This window comes from Antechinus flavipes, chromosome 4 (assembly GCF_016432865.1).
Source record: "Antechinus flavipes isolate AdamAnt ecotype Samford, QLD, Australia chromosome 4, AdamAnt_v2, whole genome shotgun sequence".
Taxonomy (NCBI): Eukaryota; Metazoa; Chordata; class Mammalia; order Dasyuromorphia; family Dasyuridae; genus Antechinus; species Antechinus flavipes.
The window spans coordinates 207,531,007-207,554,254 of record NC_067401.1 but is presented as its reverse complement, the minus strand read 5'-3'; the positions used below and the strand labels follow the sequence as shown (position 1 = coordinate 207,554,254).

Genomic DNA, 23,248 nt, shown 5'->3' with positions numbered 1-23,248 from the left:
CTAGAACATTTCCACCTGGTCAGACTGGTTGACTGAGGTTTGTTTTCATCTTGTTAACATATGGGGATAGATTTATTGGATCGCCTCCACCCTTAACATGAGTTGATGTCTTATTCTATCATCAATCATTCAACAAGCTTTTGTTTTTGTTTGTTTGTTTGTTTTTATTAAATTCTAGCTATGCTCTAGGCACTGTGCTGGGCGCTAGGGATGCCAGGACAAAGACGCACTCCGCACTCGGCAGTGAGTTTGCGCGAGCTCCTGGTAGCTCTATGGGGTAGGGACCCCATCTCACGTACACTCATGTATCTCCTACGAAACACAGGGTAGTTGCTCGATAAATATTTATTGTCCTTCACTGTGTTGCTTGGGACAGGGTGTTCCTGGGAGTCTAGGTGTTGCCAGGGTGTTTCTGGGAGCCCTGCCATTCTTCTGCAGGGTGTTTCTGGGCGCCGAGGGTCCTGAGGGCGGAGCCGAGGTGGAACGGGGCGTGCCACGGGCTAGGGCGTACCTGGGGCGGGGCGTTCCTAAAGAAGGGCGTGTCTGTGGGCGGGGGTTATTTGGGGCGGAGACTCCCAGGCCGCGTTCTCAGGTCCCGGGCCCTGCCAATGAGTCGCTTCGGGGCGGAGCTGGGGCTCGAGCCGGCAGTCTGAGAAGCAGGAAAGGGAAAACGAAGGTGTCCCCAGTCTCAGAGCGGTCGCCGACGCCATCCTGCTCTCCTTCTACCTCCGCGCATCCAAGCCGGAGCTGATCCAGCCTCGAGCCCAGAACCCGCCGATCTCTCCGGAGTCTCCCTGGCCGGGGAAACTGCTCCAGCGTCGCAGGCGTCTCTTGCAACCCGTAGAGCTCGCAGTCTGGGAAGGAGGCCTCGGAAAGCGTCCAGGCCCTGCACCCCAGCCGGCCCAGCCGAGCCGAGGTGGCCGGAGGAAAGCCTCTCTGAATTCGGAGAGGGATCGCAGTCGACAGCAGGGGCGCGAGCTATGTCGGAGGCTGGGAAGGGGCCAGACGAGCCCGACGAGGGCCAGTACGACTCGGGCATCGAGTCCTGGCGCTCTCTGCGCTCCCTGCCCGAGCCGTCCCTAACCTCAGGACCCTCAGACGGCCGCCCCCCGTCCCGAATCGGAAGTCGACCTCCCTCAGGGACCAAGGAGGACCCGAAAGAGGAATATGGGGAGCGGATGGACTCCGCCTACGGCTCGTCTTCGATCACCGAGCCTCTGCCCCCGCTGGGGGGCCCCGAGGCCGTCGAGGGCGGGGAAACCCGCGCGCCGGAGGCCCGGGTGGGAACTCTCTGCCCGCAGCAGCTGGAGGCGCTCACCTATATCTCTGAGGATGGAGACACGTAAGTCTGGGGTCCTGATGGCCTGGGTCCCTTTCCTCCCCTGTGTCTGTCCACCGGGAGGTCTGTGAACGATGTCGTCCCCTAACTGGACAGCCCGGTGTTCCTTCAAAAAGCAAAGAGCCATTGGGGGGGGGGAGCATTAGTGACGACACCTCCCTTAGACTTGTTCCCTTCCGAACTCTCTGCCTCCTGCCCAGATCCTGGAACCTCACATGTGTCCCTGGGTTTGTTGAAAGGGGCAGATCAGACTGAGCTGACTAGCCAACGTCTACTCCTAAGGCCAAAGAACAATGTCACTGACAGCCTCCTGAGCAACTCCACCAATCAAATCTTAAGAGATAATATTGCAGTACCAGTTAAGAATAAGAATGAACCTGCTTCATTCTGAATTGGGGAGGGGGTGAGAGGGAGGAGTCTCTGTTTGTTCAATATCTATAATTATTTCCCTCCTCCAACCTCTAGACACCCTAGTCCCAGGAAGTGAAGCTTCCCTGGATTTGAATGAGGGGACTGGGAGGGAGGATTATAGAAGTGGGAGTTTCCAAGTTTTGGGGGAAGGGGACTGGGCCTAGGGAGATTGAAAGGGGAAAGAGGCCCCAGGAGGGCAAAGATCAAGGTTGAGGGGTGTGTGGAAGGGGGAAGGGGGACACAACTCCTCTGCATCAGAGAGACCAGGGCAAGGTCTAGACAAGGTTGAGAAAGGGGAAGTCAGGGATGAGGTCAATGTTCTGAGCTCCCCCTCCCACCCCCAAATCTTCCTCAGCACCAGGTGCTGCATGGGAGTATAAACTATGTATGTATGATGGTCCGGTGGGAATGGGGAGGAGGGAGGACTGGTTGGCTGTGGGGGAAGATATCTGCAGGGGCAGAAAACTGACTGTCCCATTGTATTTCTTAGAGACTAGGGAATTTTTAGGCCTAACGTTCCTTCTGCCTGAATCCCTGGAGAAGTAGGATAGGCTGGGGTATAAAGCTAAGTGTACTTGCCTAGGGATAAGGGTGAGACAACATGCTGCGCCACCCCCTCCAACTTCCAGATTCAGCAAACCTTTCAGAAGTATCCACTAAATGCAAAGTACCCTGCTTAATTCTTTCTGGGAGTGGGTTACAAAACTTACACAATTAGCTTTACCAATTAGGGAGAGGGTAATAAGATGAGTGATCTATGCAAAGCAGAATTCTAGAGAAATTGGAGCATTGGGAGATCCTACTTGTTTACCCACATTGCTGAAAACTGGTGGTCTTGTCTAGATCTGACCACCTCTGTCTAGATTGATATCTCCTCCATACCCTACCATTTTGACATGAGCCCTCAGTCATTCCACTGGACAACTATCTTAAAGAGCATGGATAATATTCGTGAAATTGGAGAGAGGGGGTTAAATCTAAAGTTAATATATAGAATTGAAAGTTAGATTTACTGGAATGAGGGTCTGGGAACAACTTCTGGGGTTCTCAGAAGAATTGAGAAAGAAGAAGACAGAGTAAAGAGAGTAGCGTGCTAAGTGTGGAGAATTCTGGGTTTGTTCCCTAGAGGGGTTCCCCTGATGGAATTGTCGTACTGGGGGAAGAGGGGGTGGGGTACTTCCCCTCAGAAGTGTCTAGGCTAGGGGAGGTGTGAGAAGTGGGAAAAGAGGAAGTCGGAGGAAGGGAGATGAGGGAAGGAGGGAGGTGGCTTCTGGAATGTGACCCAGAGAGTACAGCCCAGAGCAGAAAGGGGATTTCCAGAGCCTGCTCCTCCTCCCAGGACTGTCCCAGCCTCAGCCCTCCCTCCCTGCTGTCAGGCTGAGCCCTGACCCCAGGCTTGGCTCTCTGCAGACCCATCTACCTTGATCACCCGCCCCAGCTGTTCTGGTCCAAGCCATCCCCACCCCCTTCCTTCCACTTCTCCTTTCCCAGCTGTTGGGGGGGGAAACCCCAAACCCTGGGACTTTCCCTCCCATCTATCTCCCCTCCTTATCCTCTGCTATAGAAGGAAGGTGGGCTAAGCCAATTCTTACACCACCAGTGTTCCTTCAAATAGACCCACTGCCTTCTGCTTCTGGGGTCTGCTAATATTAGGTGTCTAACCTCAAAGCTAGGAGGAACAATCACGGGCAAACAGGGCCAGGATAGGGTAGGCTGGGCACCCTAGACACCTAGTGTCTGTATTAGGCACTGGCAGACTTGGTGCTCTGGCTGTGGGTGCAGATGCTCTATAATTAGTCAACAGGGAGTTCTTTCCATGGGAAACCCTTGTCTCTGGGGATGATGTATGTGGGCCCTCTGAGGAAGGTGGGGTAAAGTTGATACTTCTTTTTTTTTGTTTCTTTTACTTTCTGGGGTGGAGTAGGAACCTCAGGGAAGGATTGGATCCTGGAAACTCCCTATCCCCTTTTCACTTTGGTTAGGGACTCACAGGGGCAACTTTGGGAGTGGGGACAAAGGGGTCAGGGTAGAGCAAGAGAGGAGTCAAATCAGGGTTCACCCTGACTACAACCCTCCAGAATCCCTTAGGGAAGGGGAAATCCATTGTCTCCTGTCTATTTCCTCTCTCAGACTTTCACTTCCTATCCCTACCTGTTTATAAGAGTTCCAGGATTACCCCCTCCTCACAGCCCAGTCTCCTCCCATCCTTCCCATCCTGGGCACTCTGACACTCATAGCTGCCTTCCCTCCTCTCAGGCTATTACACCTGGCTGTGATCCATGAGGCTCCTACTGTGCTGCTGTGTTGCCTAGCTCTGCTGCCCCAGGAAGTCCTGGACATACAAAATGACCTTTTTCAGGTGGGTAGATGAAGCATGAGCAATGTGCCAGGGTCCCTCCATCCCCATCCCTGGTTACAGATGACTCCCTGATCTGAGGGGCTTGACTAGTTCTTGTATGAAAGTCTAGGGCCATGGCCTGATTGTTCATTTGGGGGGTATTTATTAAGCCCTGAATATGGGCTGGCAGATCAGCCTTTGCCCTCAAGATTACATTCTATTAGGAAGAAACAACATAAACTCAGGAAGGACAGGGCCTGGCCCTGTAAGGATGGAGAGGTACCCTCAGCCAGGGCAGCAAGACATCTCCCACGTTTCTTAGAGAGATAGCTTGTCTTTATCACGTAGTCTGAATGCTTGGAGCACTGTTCACATAATAACTCATTTGATTTTTCCAACAACCCTCTGGAGGCAGGTGCTGTTATCCCCATTTTACATATGAGGAAACTGACCCAGATAGGTACGAGTTAATATGGCTTACCCAGGGTCATATAATTAGTAAATCTCTGAGACGGTATTTAAACCTAGGACTTCCTGGATACAAGACCAGTTTTTCATTCATGAGGCTACCTCTTCTATCACTTGAAAGTAGATATAAAATACATAACAAAGTGGTTTCTTTGAGGAGGTCGCTAGTGTCTGGGGGTGGGGAGGGAATGGGTGATAGTAGAAATCAGGGTAGACTTCTTATAGGAGGTAGCATTTAAACTGAACTTTGAAGGAAGATAGAGATCTCATGAGAATTTTATCATTTATTTTATGAACAAGCTAGATGGCTCTGTGTATAGAGAGTCCTGGTCCTGGAATCAGACAGATCTGAAGTTTAAATTCCACCTCAGATACTTATTAGCTGTGTGATCCTTTCTTTGTCTTAATCCATTGGAGAAGGAAATGGAAAACTACTTCATTATTTTTGCCAAGAAAACCCCACGGATAGTATGGCCCACAGGGTCAGGGAGAATTGGACATGATTGAACAAGAATAAGAGATTTTATAAGAAGGAGAGGTATATGAGGAAGGTGTATATCCCAAGTTTAGGGTAACAGTTTGGGCAAAAGGCATAGAGATAAATGGGTAACAGCAAGTAGAAAATCGGACTATACAATAAACCTGGAAAAGTAGACCAGATAAATTCAAAATTTAAAAAAAAAAGAAAAAAGCCTAGCACCCAATTGTAAAGGAAATTAAAGTTTGTATTTTATCCTATAGCAGAGGGAGGAAGGGAATCCTGTAGCTTCTTGAGCAGAGGAGTGCCCTGGCATCAGACTTACCAATCAGATTTATCAAAGTAGCTGTCTTGGGGAAAAATTGCTATTGCTTTAGTTTCCTCATCTACAAAATGAGGATAATAACAGTACCTACCTCCCAGGACTGATCTGAGAATCAGAGGAGATATTTGTATGGAAACTAGATTGCTATTGTTGCTTCTGTATCCTAATACTTAGGACAGTCTGTCCTGCCTCCAAGACCATAATCCTAGTCATCCAGAGAGAGGAAAAGTCCAACTCTGCCTTCTTTTTACCCCCTTCTCTCCTTCCCTGTTCCCCCAGGAAAGGAGTAATAAGCTCGTTTGAGCTTGGTCTCCCATGAGGCTTGATTTCCTGGAGGTTGGAGGTTGAAATGGGGCCTCTCAGTAGGGCTGCCTTTACAATCCAGATTCACACCACCCTCATCAGCTTCTTCTGAGCTTTAGCTTCACTAACCTGTATATAAAGTCAAGATAATTATACCTAAGTTACCTCAGGAGGCTCTGGATACAGTTGGAAAGAGAACTTGAACTCTAATCCCTCTAACCTCTTCCTATCTAGGCCTGGTCTGCTTGCACTTGTGTGTGTCCATGTTACACGCAGTATAGTTCCCCTTTCCTCAGTAATAATTTATTTCTACTTAATAATACTTTATTTTTCCCAATTACATATATGATAGTTTTCAACATTAACTTTTATTAGATTTTTATTTCCATTTTAAAAATTTCCATTTGTTTTTTCTCTCTGTCTTTCCCCTCAGTAATGACATTTATATGGCACAATCAATCTAGGTGCTATTATTCCCATTTTGTAGATGAGGTAACTGAAGCAAACAGACTACCAGGATCACACAACTAGTTAAGTGTCTGAGGTGGAATTTGAATTCAGGTCTTCCTGACTCCAGGCCCAGGGCTCCATCCATTGTGCCACCTAGCTACTCTAAACCACTGGAGTGGTTTATTATTTCTTTTTCCAATGAATTAGGCAAATAGGTTAAATGACTTGTTTGGGGTCTAACAGCTAGTATTTAAGACTGGATTTGAATTCAAGTCTTTGATTCTAGTCCCCCACTCTATTTATTGTACCATCTATCTTCCCTCTCACTGCTCTAGACCTCAGCTTTTTAAACTGAGTGGCAACCCCTTATGTGGACTTATAATTGAATTGATTGTATTTATTTCCTGCAAATGTTTAATTTGTGTACCTATTTCATATGCCTATTCATGTACATTTTGGGACAAAAAGGGATTACAAATAGAAAATATTTAAGAAGTCCTGTCCTAGTCAACTCTCTCACAAAATAAATGGGAAGGGCAGGTAGACGGCTCAGTGGATAGACATTCACAATCTTTGTGATCCTGGGAGAGGCACTTAACTCCTATTGCCTCAAAAAACAAACAGATAAGTTGTAAAGAAAGTATGAACTTGCATTGATTAAGCAAGTTTCCTCACCCACAAATTCACTCTGCTGTTGAAATCCTAGGTTTAATCTCTCAACTGTCATATGGGTTGTTGTGAAAAATTCTTTGTAAATACTAAAACATGATACATGGTAAGCCAAAGGGATATATGTTTGTCCCTAACCCTGCCCCACTCTCCAGGGGAACCTATAAGTGAGGTTTTGGTGAAATTTCTGTGGAAAAGGAAGTCGACCCATTCCATCAGGATTCTCCATATAGACTTATTCTGATAACTTGACCACTGAGAATGAATAAGGGAAATTGTAGGGGATGTAAGAGCTGTCCAGAGGCAGGGGAATAGAGGTAACATAAGATCCCCCTCCCTCACCTCTCTTTCCCCAATCTCCTGCTTACAGACAGCCCTGCATTTGGCAGTGTACCTGGACCAGCCACACACAGTCCGGGCGCTAGTGCAGAAAGGGGCAAGCCGGACCCTGCAGGACAGGCATGGGGACACAGCCCTGCACCTGGCCTGCCAGCACCAACACCTGGATTGCGCTCGCTACCTCTTGGAGGCCACATCTGATCGAGGTCGGAGCCAGCACCCTCATCCGGAGCTTCGGCTGCAAAACTGGCAAGGTGGGCCGCTGCATCTGCCGAAGGGGGCCTTCTGAGGTGGGGATGGGGTGGTTGGTTACTCACTTGTGGAAGAGAGCAAATAGCGATGCAACAAAAGGCTCTTAGGCCTGAGCCGCAAGACAAGAATACTCAGGTTCCACAGGCACTTACCATGTCACCCTGGACAAGGCGTCTTAAACTCCCTCAGCTTCAGTTTCCTCATCTGTGAAATGGGGATAATATACCTACTTCATACTTGTGAGGGTCAAATAACATGCCTAAAGTGCAAAACAAGGATTATTGTTTCTTACCGGAGCTCCTCACATGATCGAGGTACTGATTTGGCTCCTCCTTTTGCTCCCTACCCAGGCTTGGCCTGCCTACACCTTGCTACTTTGCAGAGAAACCGGCAGCTAATGGAATTGCTTCTCCAGAATGGAGCTGACATTGACATCCAGGTGAGGTAGCTGGGCCCGTCTCCTTCCCCAGTCAATCTCACCTTCTCATTTGAGTGTCTGTTGTTGGTTTGGGTGGTGTCGTGTTGTGGGTAGTGCGGGTCCCAGCCTCGAAAAGGAGCAGGACATCACAGGGGGATGCCAATGAATGGGTATAAGTGAGGGAGGCTGTGTAAGGTCACCGGCCTCACTTTCCCCTCCAGAGCCAGCTGGGCCCAGTGGCCAGATAGGGAAGCGCCTCGAGTCCCTGGCACGGTGCTGGTATACTGTCCAAGTTTCACCAACATACAATGAGGTCTGTGGACCTTCACTTTGGTCGTTGGTCTAATATCTCTTCTCTCACACTTTCCTCTGGAGCCTCCCCAACACTGAGCTAGCTCTGGAAATGTGTGTCAAATTAATTATCAGTGTGGACAGCCTTGGAAAGAATACTGCCAAGAACTTATCTATTTGCTTCATCATTTGCTCTACCTAATAGTTTCAGTCTGGATGGCTAGAGCTGCAGACCTGTGTTTTCTTGGTGTTGGTTGTTAGCAACAACGAGCACAAGCAGCAGAGAATGGACCCACACTTTGTTGCATCTCAGCTTCAGAAACTGCTTTGAATGCTTTTCTCCTTTTATTCGTGTTCTCAATACTTTGTACTTAGTAAGCCTTTAGAAAAGCTAATTGACCATCTGATTGATCTGTGACATCTGGAATTCCCCACAGGAAGGCACCAGTGGCAAGACTGCCCTTCACTTGGCTGTGGAGACGCAAGACAGGGCATTGGTGCGTTTTCTGCTTCGGGCAGGGGCTCAAGTAGATGCCAGGATGCACAATGGCTGTACCCCCCTCCACCTGGCCGCTGGGCGCCACCTGTCGGGCATTGCTGCCACTCTGTGCCAGGCAGGTGCTGATTCCTTGCTTCGGAATGTTGAAGATGAGACCCCACAGGACCTTGCTGAAGATGTAAGTCCCACTCTCCCACTCTGTATCCCCAGGACACTAAACTAGGAGTAAGAAGATCTGGGTTCTGTGCTCTACTCTGGCCTCCTGAGTGAACCTCACTTTTCTCCCTCATAAAATGAAAGGGTCATATCAGCTGACCCCCAAAGTCCTTTCTAGTGCTGACCTTCTACATCTGCTTTGTAAATCTTAATGCATTGGGTTGGCCCATGGGGTGAGATAATTTCTGATCAATTTTTGATTTCCCTCAAAAAATCCTTGAGAAGTGGAATTGAACAGTAGCTTTTGGACTTCTGGTCATTCCAACAGACTCTGGGGATTCCATCTTCCTCCTCCCAGCCCATACCCTTGACCCATTTGTGCTTTCCCCAGCCCTTAACCTTTTTCTCTCTCTCTCTCTCTCTTCTCTCCCTCCAGCCTCTTACTCTCCTACCCTTTGATGACCTGAAGATTTCTGGGAAGCCACTGCTATGTACTGACTGAAGCCAGATCTGAGTCTTTATGGCCTCCTTCCTCAACTCAACGTCCGTAACTGGGTCACTGCCTGTATTTCAGCTCATAAGGGTGAACAGCAGCTGCTCTGGCCTCTGTCTGTCTTCCTGGTCTACCACAGGAGGATTGGCGTGGGTGCAAGAGCCTCTTGAAACATGGGATTTACTACTACAGGCTAAAGAGTCTCTGAGCTGAAGGGACTCCGGATCTCAAGGAGCAGACAAAGAAACTACACCAGAGAGGCAATTTGTTTGGGAGGAAATAAACTTTATTGGACTCCTCATCATGGGAAAGAGTGGCAAAATGATTGCAACAGCAGGAGTCCTCTCCCCTTTACAAATATGGAATCAGAGACTTAACCCATGCTGGTTTACCCAGGAGCTGTAACACTGTTACTGGGAACACTTCCAGAGCAAGCCTGAAGCAGGTGGCTGAGGGAAGAAAATGAAGCATCAGCAGGAGTTTGTCCTGTAGGAAAAACTCATCTTATTATTGAGGATAGTAGGAAATAGTTGTTTAACAGACTTCTGAGAGAAATCTTGGACTGTGTTTTGAGAATGGGGAATGACATGACACTAAAAAAAGCAGAGTGTTTGACTGTTTGTCCCCCATCTCCTCTCAATTTATAAAAATGTTTTCTCAGCAAATCAGATAATAAGTCAGAAGGCTCAGGAAGTAATCCTAGATAGAAAAGGGATGGAGAGAGCCTTCAGGTATAATGGAAAGGGCTATGGATTTGGGGTAAGGGCTCTGGGGTCCAATTCAGGTTCTGCCACAGTAAGTCTTAATCTTTCTGGGTCTGTTTCTTCATCTGTCAAACTGAACTAGATGACATCTAAGATCCTTCCCAGCTCTAAAATCTCCTTTGACTGAGACTCAGGTGACTAGCCCTCCTTACTCTTCCTTTAGACCCTTCCCTCCCACTGTCCTTGCCAGCGTAAACACCTTGTCTAGCACATTGGTATTTTGGGATAACAACAGACAGGGGCCCTTGTCCTTAAGGGAATTTCCTATCCAAGCAGGGCAAGATTCTTAGAGAGGGCAAAGAGGGTCCAAGTGCTGACCTTGGAGAAAGGAAGACCTCAGGTCAAATCCTGCCTACATATTGACTCACTGGGTGATCCTGGACAGATCTGCCTCTGTTTCCCCAAATCTAAAATGAAGCTAATAGCACCTACTTTGCAGGTTGGTTCTGAAAATCAAAGAAGGATAAGATATGTATGAAGCATTTAGCACAATGCCTGGCACGTAGAAGGTGCTGATATAAAAGTTTATTCCCTCTCCCCTCTTAAGTTACAGATGAAGAAATAGGCTCAGAAAAAAATGCTTTGGTCAAGGTCCCAAAGGTCTTTTTAGTTTATTCCTTTGGGGCATGAAGAAAAATAAGGGGGGGAGGGGGAGGGAAGCGACATGACTGTATATGCATGTATAGCATCTACTAGGTGTCAACCTTGGTGTCAGCCCTGAGATCACAAGAACAGTGCCAGCCTTAAAGGAATTTGCAGTCTACTGGAGACAGCTTGCTAGCATCTTTCTATAAATAAGACATACAGAACATATTGGATATCAGCAAGAGGGAAGGGGCCAGAATTAAGGGGAATGGAAAGGGTTTTCTGTAGAAGGCGGAATTTTAGCTGGGACTTGGAAACATGCTGGGGGTGGGGTGGGGTGGAGAAGGAGCATCTGTTTAGAGCCTGCAGGCTTCAGCGAAAGGAGCAAATGGGGCCTAGAATATCAAAGCTTGAAAATAACAAAAAATTCTTAGACCAACTTCCTCATTTTAAGAAATTAAGATTCCAAATGTTGAATTTGTGGAAGGAGAAAAACTTCTTTGCTACCGAGGAAGAACGGGTGGAGGGGGCTGAGTCAAACTGGAAGAAAACGATCTCGGGACTCCCAGGGGACCCCAAACGAGGTAGTGGAGAAAGGGGTTGCAAATTCCCCCCTGAGAAGGGGCAACTCACACTCTTAAATGTGCCTTAAGCTGAAGTTCCCTCTCGGACCACGAGGTGGCGCCGCGGAACAGGGTTCTTGGTAGTCTCTGAGGCTGGCTCAGGCGCGTGGAGTTTTCTCGTCGCTGCGGAGCTAAACTCTCCCGTAAATCAGGAGAGTGCAGCTGGGGTAGAGTCTTGGTAGGCCCAAGCCGACTCTCAGGTGCTGAACACGGCCTTTTCTGAGCTGCGGAGCTGAAGCTCTCCCGTAGACCACGAGGGGGTGCTGTGAGACAGGGTCCTCGCCGGCCCCCGAAGCTGCATTTCCCCTCCCATCCGTCGGGCGGCGGTGCAGTGGGGGCGGTACCGGCCCGAGGCTGTGTTGCGTGGCAGGAGCCACGGGAGCCCCGGGAGGCTGGGAGATTGGTGGATGACACTTCCGGCGGCCGCTCAAGTCTAGGGGAGGAGGAGGAGGAGGAGGAAGCAGCGGCGGCAGCGGCTTCCCGGGACCCTCAGAATCCTCCCCCTTTCCCTTCCCCCCCTCCCCCGTGTGCCCCGGATTCCCCTCCTCCCTTCCCCCTCGGCTGCCGCGACCATGGAACGCAGGTGAGCACGAGCGGCCGGTCCCCCCACGTGACCCACCCCCTCAAACTCCACGTGACCACCCTCGGAACGGAGCGGGCGAGGAGGAAGCTGCCGGGGCTGGGGGGCGGGGGGCGAAGAGGAGGAAGGAGAGAGGGAGGACAGGAGGAACCAGGATGGTGATGGGTGGCGGAAAGGTCGCTGCCTGGCCGCGGCGTGGACAGATGCTCGGTGAGCCGGAGCAGGGAACAGAAGGGGCTTGTGTAGCCCGAGGGGCGGGCCCGTCCCTTGGAAGGAGGGAGGGAAAGGAGGGGCGCCCTACTGGCTGGCTCTTCCCCACCCCAAAGAGAGCATCTTTGTTCAGGCTGCGGGGAAAGAACGTTCTTTGGTGGGCTTCCCATTCCCCTTCGTCCTGCTGAATGGGAGAACTTAATGAGAGTGAAGGATGGGGAGCCCCCTTTCACCCATAGGGTCGGAGCAAAGTGTGGGGGTTCGGGGGTCAGAGGAAAGTATTCCCCAGATGGATGCATACATACAAATCTTCCTCTTTTCCCATGCAGGTGGTGGGCAGTGCTGGTGCTGGCCGCCTTCCCCACTCTGGGAATGGCAGGGGAGGCCCCGGAGGCAGCCCCCGAGCACTGGACAGAGTTCTGGTTCGTCCGATTCCTGGTGAACACTGTTGGCTATGCTAGCCTTATGGTGCCTGGCTACTTTCTGGTGCAGTACTTAAAGCGAAGGAACTATCTGGAGACAGGTGTGCTTGAGGGGTGGGACAGAGGATTGAGAGGAGGGGTTCGTGGGTCCACTGAGATCGTGAGGGGGAAGGTGGGAGACTGAGGCAACCAGCCTGACCCCACCCAACCATTCCCCAGGCCGGGGCCTCTGCTTCCCTGTTATCCGAGACTGTGTTTTTGGCAATGAGCTGAAGCCTTCCGATGAGCCCCCAGCAGTTACCCGCCCAGAGCAGACAGAAACCACCAGGACTCGGCGGGTCCTCAAGCTGCTTTTCTGTGGTGGGGGGCTTCAGGTAGGTCAATTTTGCATGAAGGGGGTGCTTGGTGAAAGTGCTGATGGCTTGGCTTTCTTTGATTGACTTGTTCGCCATTAGTGAGCTGTTTGTGCCATTAACATGAGCTATAAAGCCCCTAGATTGTGCTCTATTTTCCAACAATATTTTGCAATATGGAATTGGGGTATAGAATAACAAGTCAGATTGGGAAGGAATAACTGATTTCTGTATCGGCACTATATGGTAGGCATTACATTAAATGATTAGAGAGGAAGGGGTGCTCATGCTTCCTCTCCTTTTATCCTCAACTACAACCCTGCAAAGTAGGTACTATTATTTTCCCCATCTTAAAGTTGAAGAAACTGAGGCTGTCTGAGATAGCATTTGAGTTGAGGTCTTCTTGCCTCCTAGGTCAGCACTCCTCTTTGCTATCTGTCCTCTGTAATAATATTATAGCCCCTCTTGGATAGGGAGTTCTCCTAAGGGCAATGACAGTGAGAGGGAAGAGTGAGGAGAGCTGGCTGACTGATTCTCAGTCACTTTAGACACTTTAGAGTTGGGAAGGACCTTAGATGTCATCTAGTACAGTGCCTTCAATTTGACAGATGAAGAACCTGAGGTCCAGAGAGATGAAGAGATTTCATCACACACTGTGGCAGAACTTGGATTGGAACCCAGGGTTCTGTTCCCAGATCATTCCATACCACCACAGTGCTTATCAGTAGCAGATTTAATGTGCCATTTCTTACTGGTGAGGGGATGTGGTTTATATACCTCCTTCTCCCTAGTAATCTGTGCTTAAAACTGTAACTTTGGGCTAAAGAGTAAGCGTTTCTGCAGCTTGTTAAAATGCCTACAATGTGCCAGACATTGTATTGGCATTGTAAGATGAGAGAGAGTTCCCGACCCTCAAGGAGTTCACAGTCTAACAGACACAACATTAAACAGTTATGTACAAACATATTTAGAACAAATTGAGAGACCATCAACAGAGGGAAAGTGCTAGAATTAAGTGGGATCAGGAAGGGTTTCAGGGTAGAAGATGTCAGAATTTTGACTAGGACTTGGAAAAAGACAGGAAGAAAGGAGCAGAGAGAATGCTCCAGACATGAGTGACAGCCTGGGAAACCCGCCCTGTGTTGGGAGGGGGGAACGTGTCTTTATTCAACAACAGCAAAAAGGCCAGTATCACTGGATCACGTGGGTGGCTGAGGTGAAAGCTGGCTGGACAGGTTATAAAGAGCTTCAAATGCTAAAGTATTTGACATCTGATCCTAGAGGACACAGGAATCCACTAAAGTTTATTGAATAAGGGTGTGACAAGAACATTCTGGCATCTGAGTAGAAAATGGAGTAGAGGTTGTGAGTGACAGGGGCCTGCAGGAGAGTAGTGAAGAAGAAGCCAATGAGATCACAAAGTGAGATAATATAATGGAGAAGAGGACACCTACCATTAGTGAACATAACTTAGACCAGATCCAGCAAAGGAGGTTAGGAAAGAGCAGTGAGACAGGGAAGAGGGAAAACCAAGAGAGCAGAGTATCATTAAGACAGAAGACTCAAGGAGAAAGAAGGTGGTGGATGTTTTTGGCTTGTGTGGACAACTTCCCCTTCTCTTTAAGATCTATTTTCCCAAATATGATACTAGCCATGGAAGATCTGATAGAGAGATTTGTTGGATGTTTAGATGCTTTATTTTATGACCTTAGGACAGTGTTTAGAAAACAGGTGGAAAGTTAGGTCACTTAGCTGTACTGATTAATACCTTTTTGACTTGGGGATACAAAGCTGTAGTGATTGATACCTTTTTGACTTGGGGATACAAAGATGTGTGCTGCGTGCATGTGTGTGTACACATCAGTACATTCTTCCTTTCTACAGGTCCCCCACGTTGACTGTTTAACTTAAAAGCATTGTGATTTCACTTGATCAAGACAAACTAGGCAAGCTTTTGAAGAATCAAAAATAAAATGCAAGCATTAGATGATTTGTACAAAATTGAAGATAACGAGGGCAAAATCACAGTAACCAAGCAGTGATTAGAACATTTTCAGAATAAATCCTGCAGATGGAGCTTGTGCTTTTCCAGTTTCTCAGTCCCTCGGGGTAGCAGTGGTGAGGCTGTCACTTAAGACTATCTGGAAACACAACCAAAGAAAATGCTCCCAGATATGTTTTTACATTTCAATTAGTTTCTGGCTCAAACATGTAGGTAGAGTGGGAATGGTTCTGTAACTGAGAGTGGACTCTAAAGCAAAAGATAATTGTGTGTTGTAATGTGTTTTTGACTTTTCTCTGGAAAGGGAGGATTGCCATTGTTTTGTCTCCTAAATTAATTTTACCTCTTCTCTACCTTCCCAGCTTTTTTCTCTTCCTCAGTCTGTATATTTCTCCTCCCCACTTTCGACCTCTTCTTCCAAGTACGTTCTCAATGGGTTCCTAACTTTTCTCTTCGATTTCTCCCAGATATCATACCTGACTTGGGGTGTACTACAGGAGCGAGTAATGACACGAAACTATGGGGCAACAGATAAAATGCCTGGAGAGCGTTTCACTGACTCCCAGTTCCTGGTGTTGATGAACAGAGTGCTAGCACTGACAGTGGCTGGCCTGTGTTGTGTGCTCTGCAAACAGCCCCGGCACGGGGCCCCTATGTACCGATACTCCTTTGCCAGCCTCTCCAACATCCTTAGCAGCTGGTGCCAGTATGAGGCCCTCAAGTTTGTCAGCTTCCCTACACAGGTGCTGGCAAAGGCCTCCAAAGTGATCCCTGTAATGCTAATGGGCAAATTAATATCCCATCGCAGTTATGAGCACTGGGAATACCTGACTGCTGGCCTCATTTCTATTGGGGTAAGCATGTTCCTGCTGTCCAATGGGCCTGAGCACTATTTTTCCCCAGCCACCACCCTCTCTGGCTTCATCCTGCTTGCTGGTTACATCCTTTTTGACAGCTTTACCTCCAACTGGCAAGATGCCCTATTTGCTTACAAGATGTCCTCGGTGCAAATGATGTTTGGGGTCAATCTCTTCTCCTGTCTCCTCACAGTGGGCTCCTTGATACAACAAGGGGCTCTGGTGGAGGCCATGAGGTTCATGGGGCGACACGGAGAGTTTGCTGCCCATGCCCTGTTGCTGTCCATCTGCTCGGCCTTTGGCCAGCTCTTCATTTTCTATACCATTGGGCAGTTTGGTGCTGCCACCTTCACCATTATCATGACCCTGCGGCAAGCCTTTGCTATTTTTCTCTCCTGTCTCATTTATGGCCACACAGTCACTGTGGTAGGAGGTTTGGGCATGGCAGTCGTTTTTGCTGCCCTCTTCCTAAGAATGTATGCCAAAAGGCGCCTGAAGCAGCGGGGAAAGGTGCCTCCCAGTGAGGCTCCAATACAAAAGGTCTGAGACAGGAAAAAATGGTGTTGAGGAAGAAGTGACCCCTTTATTTTTGGATTTTCTTCCTTTTATGGCTGGAGAACAGTGTTTATTCTAAAGTCACACACCAGCTCCTGCAAAAGTTGGGGCCTGGGGGCAACCTCCACCTCTGCCTTAAGAATCATGAATCCTGATTTCAAGGTACTGGTTTTCTTATGAACCCAGCCCTCCCCTTCAGTATTCAGTTTGTTAAACTGCTATTGTAACCTTGCTGACCGGTTTCTACTGTTCCCTCCACTATATCACCCCTCCTTCGTGCCAGGCCAGCACCTAGCTCTGGCTCGTAATGTTCTCTCCTGACCCTTGAAAGGTACATATTTCTTTTCTGGTGAGAAAAGCACAAGGGTTACTGCTAGTCCCCAAGGAGGAAAGGGAGAGGGGGGAGGGAAGACGACTGCTGAAGATGGCCTCACCAAACCAGTTTATTGCCTATTCCTTATTGGGCTAAACCCAATTTTTTTGGTACTTCAAAATGTAACTTTTACTCAATTAAAAAATGCTGCAAGGGGGATGGACCCTGTGTATGCATTGGGGACTGGGTGGGAACAGAATGGGTAAGAGTGTGGACCAGTCTACCAGTTAAAACCTCACTGCCAAGCAGACCTGCACTGCAATGAAACTTGAATTTTGGTGATTGTGGGTAAATATATTAACTCTTCCCAGGAGAAATAAACTCAGGTTTCAAGTAATAGTGGGGTCTTCCCTTTCTTAACCTAATGTTGAACCTTTTGTCCAGTAAATCAAGGCTGCAACAGTTCCGTGTAAAAACTGCATTCTCTTTATTCTGCATACTTTAATTTCAGAACAAAATAAACATTAACAGCCCACAATACACAACATCCTACTCCCCATATCAGGAGAGGGGGAACAGGGACCCTGTAAGCCCTGCCCTAATACACTGGAAAACAGAAGGAAAAAAAAAAAACACTAGATAGACATTGGCAGATGGAGCCAGGCAGGACAGGGCCTGTGACTGCTGCTGTGGGAAAACACAGGGAACTATACAGAGGGTGGGGTCTGATGCAGAGGTTTGTTTAATCCACCTCCTCCATGCGGGATGCATCTTCATCTCCTTCAAGTGGGGGGATCTCGTCAGGAACAGCAGCACTGGGTTCTTCTGCTGTCACCTCATCCTCATCAATGCCTGGGGAGAAAAATAGATAATACCATGTGTTAAGCAAACTTTCCAACCCTCAAAAGAGTTCCTTTATCAAAGCACAAGAACAGGATATCAAAATCAATCAGGCCTTTGGTCCCCTTTCCCAGTTGAAATGGTCATCAAAACTTTTGAAACATGCTTAAAAACTCTGGGTTTCAGGTGGAATTTGCAAGTCCTCCTCAACATAGAGCCAGAGTACCCCCTCCACTAGTCTTTTTAAATACACTTGATTCGTGGCAATTAACACATTATACTCACCAAGACCAAGCTTAATCATGCGGTAGATTCGATTTGAGTGAGTCTGGGGATCTTCAAGGGAGAAACCTGAAGACAGCAGAGCCGTCTCGAATAGCAGCACAACCAGATCTTTCACAGCCTTGTCATTTTTGTCAGCCTCAGCTTTCTGCCTGAGAGTCTCCACAATAGGGTGATCAGGGTTTATTTCCAGATGCTTCTTGGCCATCATGTAACCCATTGTGGAGTTGTCTCTCAATGCCTGTGCCTTCATGATGCGTTCCATGTTGGCTGTCCAGCCATATGTGCTAGTCACAATGCAACAGGGTGAAGACACCAGGCGATTGGAGATTGTGACCTAGAAGAAACATTAAAATTTTAATTTTTAAGTAGTAGTCTAAGTACAGAATATCCTGTGGAATAGCATCTATCAGAAGTTCATACTAAATTATGAAATAGCTTTCCTTCCCCAAGTACAAGAATTATTAAAATTAAAAAGGGAAAAAAAACCCCACCATCCAAAAAATGGCTGCAATTATTCCAAAGGTCATAAATCTAGGATAAAACTGAAAGGCAATTCCCAAGTACCAAAAGAATCCAACCATCATCATTCCCAAGTTCCACTTACTTTCTCAACCTTCTTATCCAGAATTTCCTTCATTAGCTTGCACAAATTTTCAAATTTTGCCTTGCTCTCCTCCATTTTTTTCTTTTCTTCTTCATCTTCTGGAAGTTCTAATCCTTCCTTAGTAACAGAGACCAGGGTCTTCCCATCAAATTCCTTTAGCTGCTGCACACAGTACTCATCAATGGGCTCTGTCATGTATACTACTTCAAAACCACGCTTCCGTACTCGTTCCACAAAAGCAGAGTTGGCCACTTGTTCTTTGCTCTCACCTGCAAGTTATAAAGTGATTAGAGATTAGCATGTCATACCAATTAACCAGGAATCCCAGTATGTCAATATACTCAAGCTAGGAAGATCCAGTCTCTGCTTACCAGTGATATAGTAGATGCATTTCTGGGTTTCCTTCATTCTAGATACATATTCAGACAGGGAAGTCATCTCATCTCCCGACTGAGATGTGTGATAACGTAATAGTTCAGATAAACGGCGCCTGTTAGTTGAGTCCTCATGGATCCCAAGCTTTGGGGAAGAGAAGACATCAAATACAAATTAGTACACATGTAATATACATATAAAAGCTCAGCTAAGGCCAGTGTCCTCCCTAGCAATCTCTCTTGCTCAATTCATCCAAGTATTCCTCTAAAAATGCTCACCTTCAGGTTTTTTGAAAAGGCCTCATAGAACTTTTTGTAATTCTCTTTGTCTTCTGCCAGTTCAGAGAAAAGCTCTAGACACTTCTTGACAATGTTCTTACGAATGACCTTCAAGATCTTGCTCTGCTGTAACATCTCTCTGGAAATGTTGAGGGGCAGATCCTCGGAGTCCACCACACCTCGGATAAAATCTACAAAAATGCAAGTTTAAAAGAACCAGTCACTATTTGTTAAAAGTTAGAAATTAAAATCTTCACAAAGGAAACAATGGTAGGCCCATTATATCCCCAACAAGAATACTTACTAAGATACTCGGGAATAAGCTCATCACAACTATCCATGATGAATACACGGCGAACATACAGTTTAATATTGTTCTTCTTCTTTTTATTTTCAAAGAGGTCAAAGGGAGCCCGGCGGGGGATGAAGAGCAGAGCTCTGAATTCCAGCTGACCCTCCACAGAGAAATGCTAGGGAGGCAAAGAACTATTTTTATCCCCCACTTTGGCTCAAAAAACTTGAAATCAGAAGTTTAAGGTTTCTACAAGGAGAAAAACCCTGCAGGATAAGGCTTAGGATAGACCCAAAGTATGACTTGCTAAAGTCTCAATGATACCCCACTGAAAACAGCTCTTTAACAATTCAGTAAAGTGCATTTTGCATTTCATCTGCTATGTACCAAATGTACTTTTTATGTTTTCCCACAATTTGACACACAAGATTTTCTTACCTTTACTGCCAAATGATCTTCCCAATCATTGGTGAGGCTCTTATAAAACTCGCCATACTCTTCTTGGCTGATGTCATCAGGGTTTCGTGTCCAGATGGGCTTGGTCTTGTTCAACTCTTCCTGATCAATGTATTTCTCCTTGATTTTCTTGGTTTTCTTCTTTTTGTCCTTACCCTCATCTTCTTCATCAGATCCTACATCTTCAATCTTGGGTTTCTCCTCATCTTTAGCTGGCTCCTCCTCTTCTTTCTCCTTGTCTTCCTCTGTCTCATCATCACTGATTTCTTTCTCTCGTTCTTTTTCCAACTAGGGGCAGCCAAAAACAAACAGTTCAGTTTGAATTAGGTCTACACAGATCAAAAATTAATCTGAATGATTTTTTTAAACCACTTGTCTTTTATGATAAACTTGTTTAGGAAAAAAAGAATACGTAAAAGCTAGTTGTACTCACATAAAGGGTGATGGGATAGCCAATGAACTGTGAGTGCTTCTTTACTACCTCCTTGACTCGCCGCTCTTCTAGATACTCCGTTTGGTCTTCTTTCAGGTGTAGGATCACCTTGGTGCCCCTGCCAATAGGCTCACCTGAAATAAAAATTTAGTTGGAATAGAAACAAAACCAAAGTTTCTTAACCTACATATTCTAATTCAAAGAAATTTTATTCAATTCAAAATAAGCCAAGCTACATACCATGGTCAGCACGGACTGTGAAAGAGCCACCAGCAGAAGACTCCCAGGCATACTGTTCATCATCATTGTGCTTGGTGATAACAACTACTTTCTCTGCCACCAAGTAAGCAGAATAGAAGCCCACACCAAACTGACCAATCATGGAGATGTCTGCTCCAGCCTAAGTGAAAGAACAAAGAAATTGAGAATATAAAGAAAAGGTTTATATCAAGGAACCCTGGTGCCAAATACAATGGCAGATGTCATACCTGCAAAGCCTCCATGAAAGCCTTGGTGCCTGACTTGGCAATGGTTCCCAAGTTATTGATCAAATCAGCTTTTGTCATGCCAATGCCAGTGTCTACCAAAGTCAGAGTACGCTCTTGAGGATTGGGGATGATGTCAATCTTCAGCTCTTTACCACTGTCCAGTTTAGAAGGATCTGTCAGACTTTCATATCGGATCTTGTCCAGGGCCTAGGAGAGAGAATAGAACCATCCCTACAAAACATGCCAATCCCCTTATCCTCTCTACAACTCAGAGAGGTTGACTTTCCATTTCTTCCAAAATACCATCAATGTTTACTATCTATAATTATACTGTTTAGTCAAGTTTGTATTCATTGATTCAATTATCAAGACGTTTGTAGCACATGCCTTAGACCAGCCTTAATTTTTTCATGACACAATCTCATATCCTTCTCCATACTGCATTGCAACTAAGCAATCACAAGAGTCACAAGATAAAACAGGGAACCAACCACCTTTGTCTTATCCCCTCCCTCTCCAGATTATTTTAACATTACCAATAGTAGCACTTACATCAGAGGCATTGGAAATGATTTCTCGAAGAAAGATTTCCTTATTGGAATAAAAGGTGTTGATAATCAAGGACATAAGCTGGGCAATCTCTGCCTGGAAGGCAAAAGTCTCCACCTCCTCCTCTCCATGCTGTACTTCCTCAGGCATCTTCAAAAACAAAGGGATACATAAAAAAATCTAGCCTCCTTTATCTGAGAAAAACCAATGATTCCTATCCATATGCCAGATTCAGTTACCTAATAATCAATTAAAAAAAAACAAAAAACACTAAATTTGGTTGTTTTGAAATAACCCTAAGAATCCTGAAAGGCAAATACTCTATAATAAACTAAGATATTGGAAATAATATTTTATACTTTCCAAAGGCCATCAAAAACCCCAGTAATTTTGGCATGGGGAGAAGAAATTAACTTTAAAGATTTTATTGTTTTATAATAGCCTAGAGCCTTTACTGATATTTTGGGAAAAAAACCTAGGCTGAAATTCCTTAGAACTAGAAATAAAATAAAGAGAAATCCAATTTAAGCCTATCAACTCAGTTTAAAAAGACATGCTGATAATTAAAATGCCTTCCTCTCCCCCACTAAGTATACAACACTCAATACACACTAACAAAATGGGAGGAGCTTTAGCACAGCTAGGTGAGATGAAGAATAAGAAGTAACATTAAAACATGCATTAGCATCCCTAAGGCCCAGCTCATCTGGAAAGCTCAGACTTGCTAGACTAGTGCAGCTTCCCCAGAAGGCTCTTGGGGTGGGGCCTGCCTGACTCCCTCCCTCATGCCACTCAACACAAGGTAACCAAATGTAAGGGCAGCAGCTCCCGCCCCCGCGGGGGGAAGGGGGGGGGGGAGAATCAGGATAACGGCCAGATCTGGCACAAGGGATGACAAAGGATGCGGACAAAGAGCCCCAGCATTTCTGTCTCCAATTCCTCTGAATGAAATGAGGCACCGCGGCAAAGGCGGCGGTCCGGAATGGGCTAATTATCCAAGTCTCCGGGGAGACACCCCCATCTAGGGGGGTACGATGTTTCCACCACCCCCGCTTGGGGGCATGGGCGCCATCCCTGCATCCGGGCACCTGGGCGGGGCGCAAGGCTCCAGAAGCTTCCAGAACAATCTGGGCCCGATGCAAGGGGAGGGGGAGGGAGCCCGGGAATGTTCTAGAACCTGCTCCTCCCTTTTTTAACTACGCCTCTTCCCCCCCACAGCGAACTGAAAAATGTGGCAATCATGGCCGAGAAAAAAATAAACAGGGAAAGATACTTAAATGGCCAAGATACCCGTAATGATACAACCGTAAAACAAGGACCAGAATAGCCGAGGAATCCGCCCCCCAACCCGGTGCTGAGTCACCCCCGCAATGCCCCCCTTCCCCCCCACAGGTGCGCCCAAGGCCCCTCTCGCTCTCCGTAGCCGCCGGAAGTGGCGGCGCGAGCTCAACATGGCAGCGTCCCGCGGGGACCGGCGCGGCCACCACGTGCTAACCCGTTCCCACTGGGAACGAGGTTCGCGACCAACGGGCCCCCGCGCACCTGTCGTTCCCTCCTCGAACTTTCCCCCGACGTGAAAGGAAGAAAGGGGGACGGGGAGGAAGAAAGCGCATTGCCGAAAACAGCTAAGGTCTGAACGGTCTGCGGGTATGGGGGGGGGGAGGGTGGAGATGGGGGGGGGGAAGCCTTAAGGGATCTTTTCGGTTGTGATAAATGCGAATTAGTAGGAAATGAAGAAAAAAAGGTATTAAACGGTTTTAGCGGGTGGGGAATACGTCACCTTGAGTAGCTGCGGCTAAGAAGGCCGGTTCAGGGAAGTGCTGAGTTCAGCGGCTCCAAAGACCGAGCACCGAGAGGAGCTTGGCACAAGAGAAGCTGCCGGCCGCCCCCACCCGCTCTATATATTGGCAGCGCACCGATAGCGTCGGAGCTTCCCAGGCGAATCCTTCCGCCTTAAAGGGGCCGCCTCACAGCCTGCGCACCTGCAGTATCTGAGCTCTCCCCGCGACTTTCTCCTCCAGTCTCCTTCCCTCCCCCTCCCATCAAGCACATGTACACATACCCAGATTCTAGAAACGAGATTCCTGGAATTGGAAGGACCCTTCTTTAGAGATTTATCTAGTTATTTTACACATGAGGAAACGGAGGCACAGTC

The 23,248-nt window shown here is 47.3% G+C and overlaps 3 protein-coding genes across 3 annotated transcripts; 2 read left to right on the top strand and 1 right to left on the bottom strand.

Moving 5' to 3' along the window:
- Positions 1–76: 76 nt before the first annotated feature.
- On the top strand, positions 77–9,271 carry NFKBIE (NFKB inhibitor epsilon). The gene is made up of 6 exons (XM_051997061.1): positions 77–1,342; positions 4,007–4,109; positions 7,152–7,374; positions 7,723–7,811; positions 8,519–8,758; positions 9,173–9,271. The coding sequence occupies exons 1-6, from the start codon at positions 981–983 to the stop codon at positions 9,236–9,238; spliced, it is 1,083 nt and encodes a 360-aa protein (XP_051853021.1). The 5' UTR covers positions 77–980; the 3' UTR covers positions 9,239–9,271.
- Positions 9,272–11,691: 2,420 nt separating this feature from the next.
- SLC35B2 (solute carrier family 35 member B2) lies at positions 11,692–16,890 on the top strand. The gene is made up of 4 exons (XM_051997060.1): positions 11,692–11,784; positions 12,321–12,514; positions 12,633–12,787; positions 15,236–16,890. Exons 1-4 carry the CDS (start codon positions 11,774–11,776, stop codon positions 16,169–16,171), a joined length of 1,296 nt encoding a protein of 431 aa, XP_051853020.1. The 5' UTR covers positions 11,692–11,773; the 3' UTR covers positions 16,172–16,890.
- Positions 16,891–16,956: 66 nt separating this feature from the next.
- On the bottom strand, positions 16,957–22,990 carry HSP90AB1 (heat shock protein 90 alpha family class B member 1). Its single transcript, XM_051997055.1, has 12 exons — positions 22,874–22,990; positions 21,097–21,243; positions 20,545–20,751; positions 20,297–20,456; positions 20,057–20,190; positions 19,606–19,911; positions 19,180–19,345; positions 18,876–19,066; positions 18,594–18,741; positions 18,223–18,491; positions 17,619–17,952; positions 16,957–17,345 (listed from the first exon to the last, which is right to left on the bottom strand). The coding sequence occupies exons 2-12, from the start codon at positions 21,241–21,243 to the stop codon at positions 17,236–17,238; spliced, it is 2,172 nt and encodes a 723-aa protein (XP_051853015.1). The 5' UTR covers positions 22,874–22,990; the 3' UTR covers positions 16,957–17,235.
- Positions 22,991–23,248: the final 258 nt, after the last annotated feature.

What these genes read in the sequence shown, in the direction of transcription:
- NFKBIE (XM_051997061.1), top strand. Translation starts at nt 981, where the DNA reads ATGTCGGAGGCTGGGAAGGGGCCAGACGAGCCCGACGAGGGCCAGTAC. An exon ending in ATCTCTGAGGATGGAGACAC is followed by an intron (nt 1,343 to 4,006) that starts GTAAGTCTGGGG and finishes CCCTCCTCTCAG; the next exon opens with GCTATTACACCTGGCTGTGA. An exon ending in GAGCTGACATTGACATCCAG is followed by an intron (nt 7,812 to 8,518) that starts GTGAGGTAGCTG and finishes AATTCCCCACAG; the next exon opens with GAAGGCACCAGTGGCAAGAC.
- SLC35B2 (XM_051997060.1), top strand. An exon ending in AAGGAACTATCTGGAGACAG is followed by an intron (nt 12,515 to 12,632) that starts GTGTGCTTGAGG and finishes ACCATTCCCCAG; the next exon opens with GCCGGGGCCTCTGCTTCCCT. An exon ending in TCTGTGGTGGGGGGCTTCAG is followed by an intron (nt 12,788 to 15,235) that starts GTAGGTCAATTT and finishes GATTTCTCCCAG; the next exon opens with ATATCATACCTGACTTGGGG.
- HSP90AB1 (XM_051997055.1), bottom strand. Translation starts at nt 21,243, where the DNA reads ATGCCTGAGGAAGTACAGCATGGAGAGGAGGAGGTGGAGACTTTTGCC. An exon ending in CCTTTTCAAAAAACCTGAAG is followed by an intron (nt 18,742 to 18,875) that starts GTGAGCATTTTT and finishes TCTTCCCCAAAG; the next exon opens with CTTGGGATCCATGAGGACTC. An exon ending in TGGATAAGAAGGTTGAGAAA is followed by an intron (nt 17,953 to 18,222) that starts GTAAGTGGAACT and finishes TGTTTCTTCTAG; the next exon opens with GTCACAATCTCCAATCGCCT.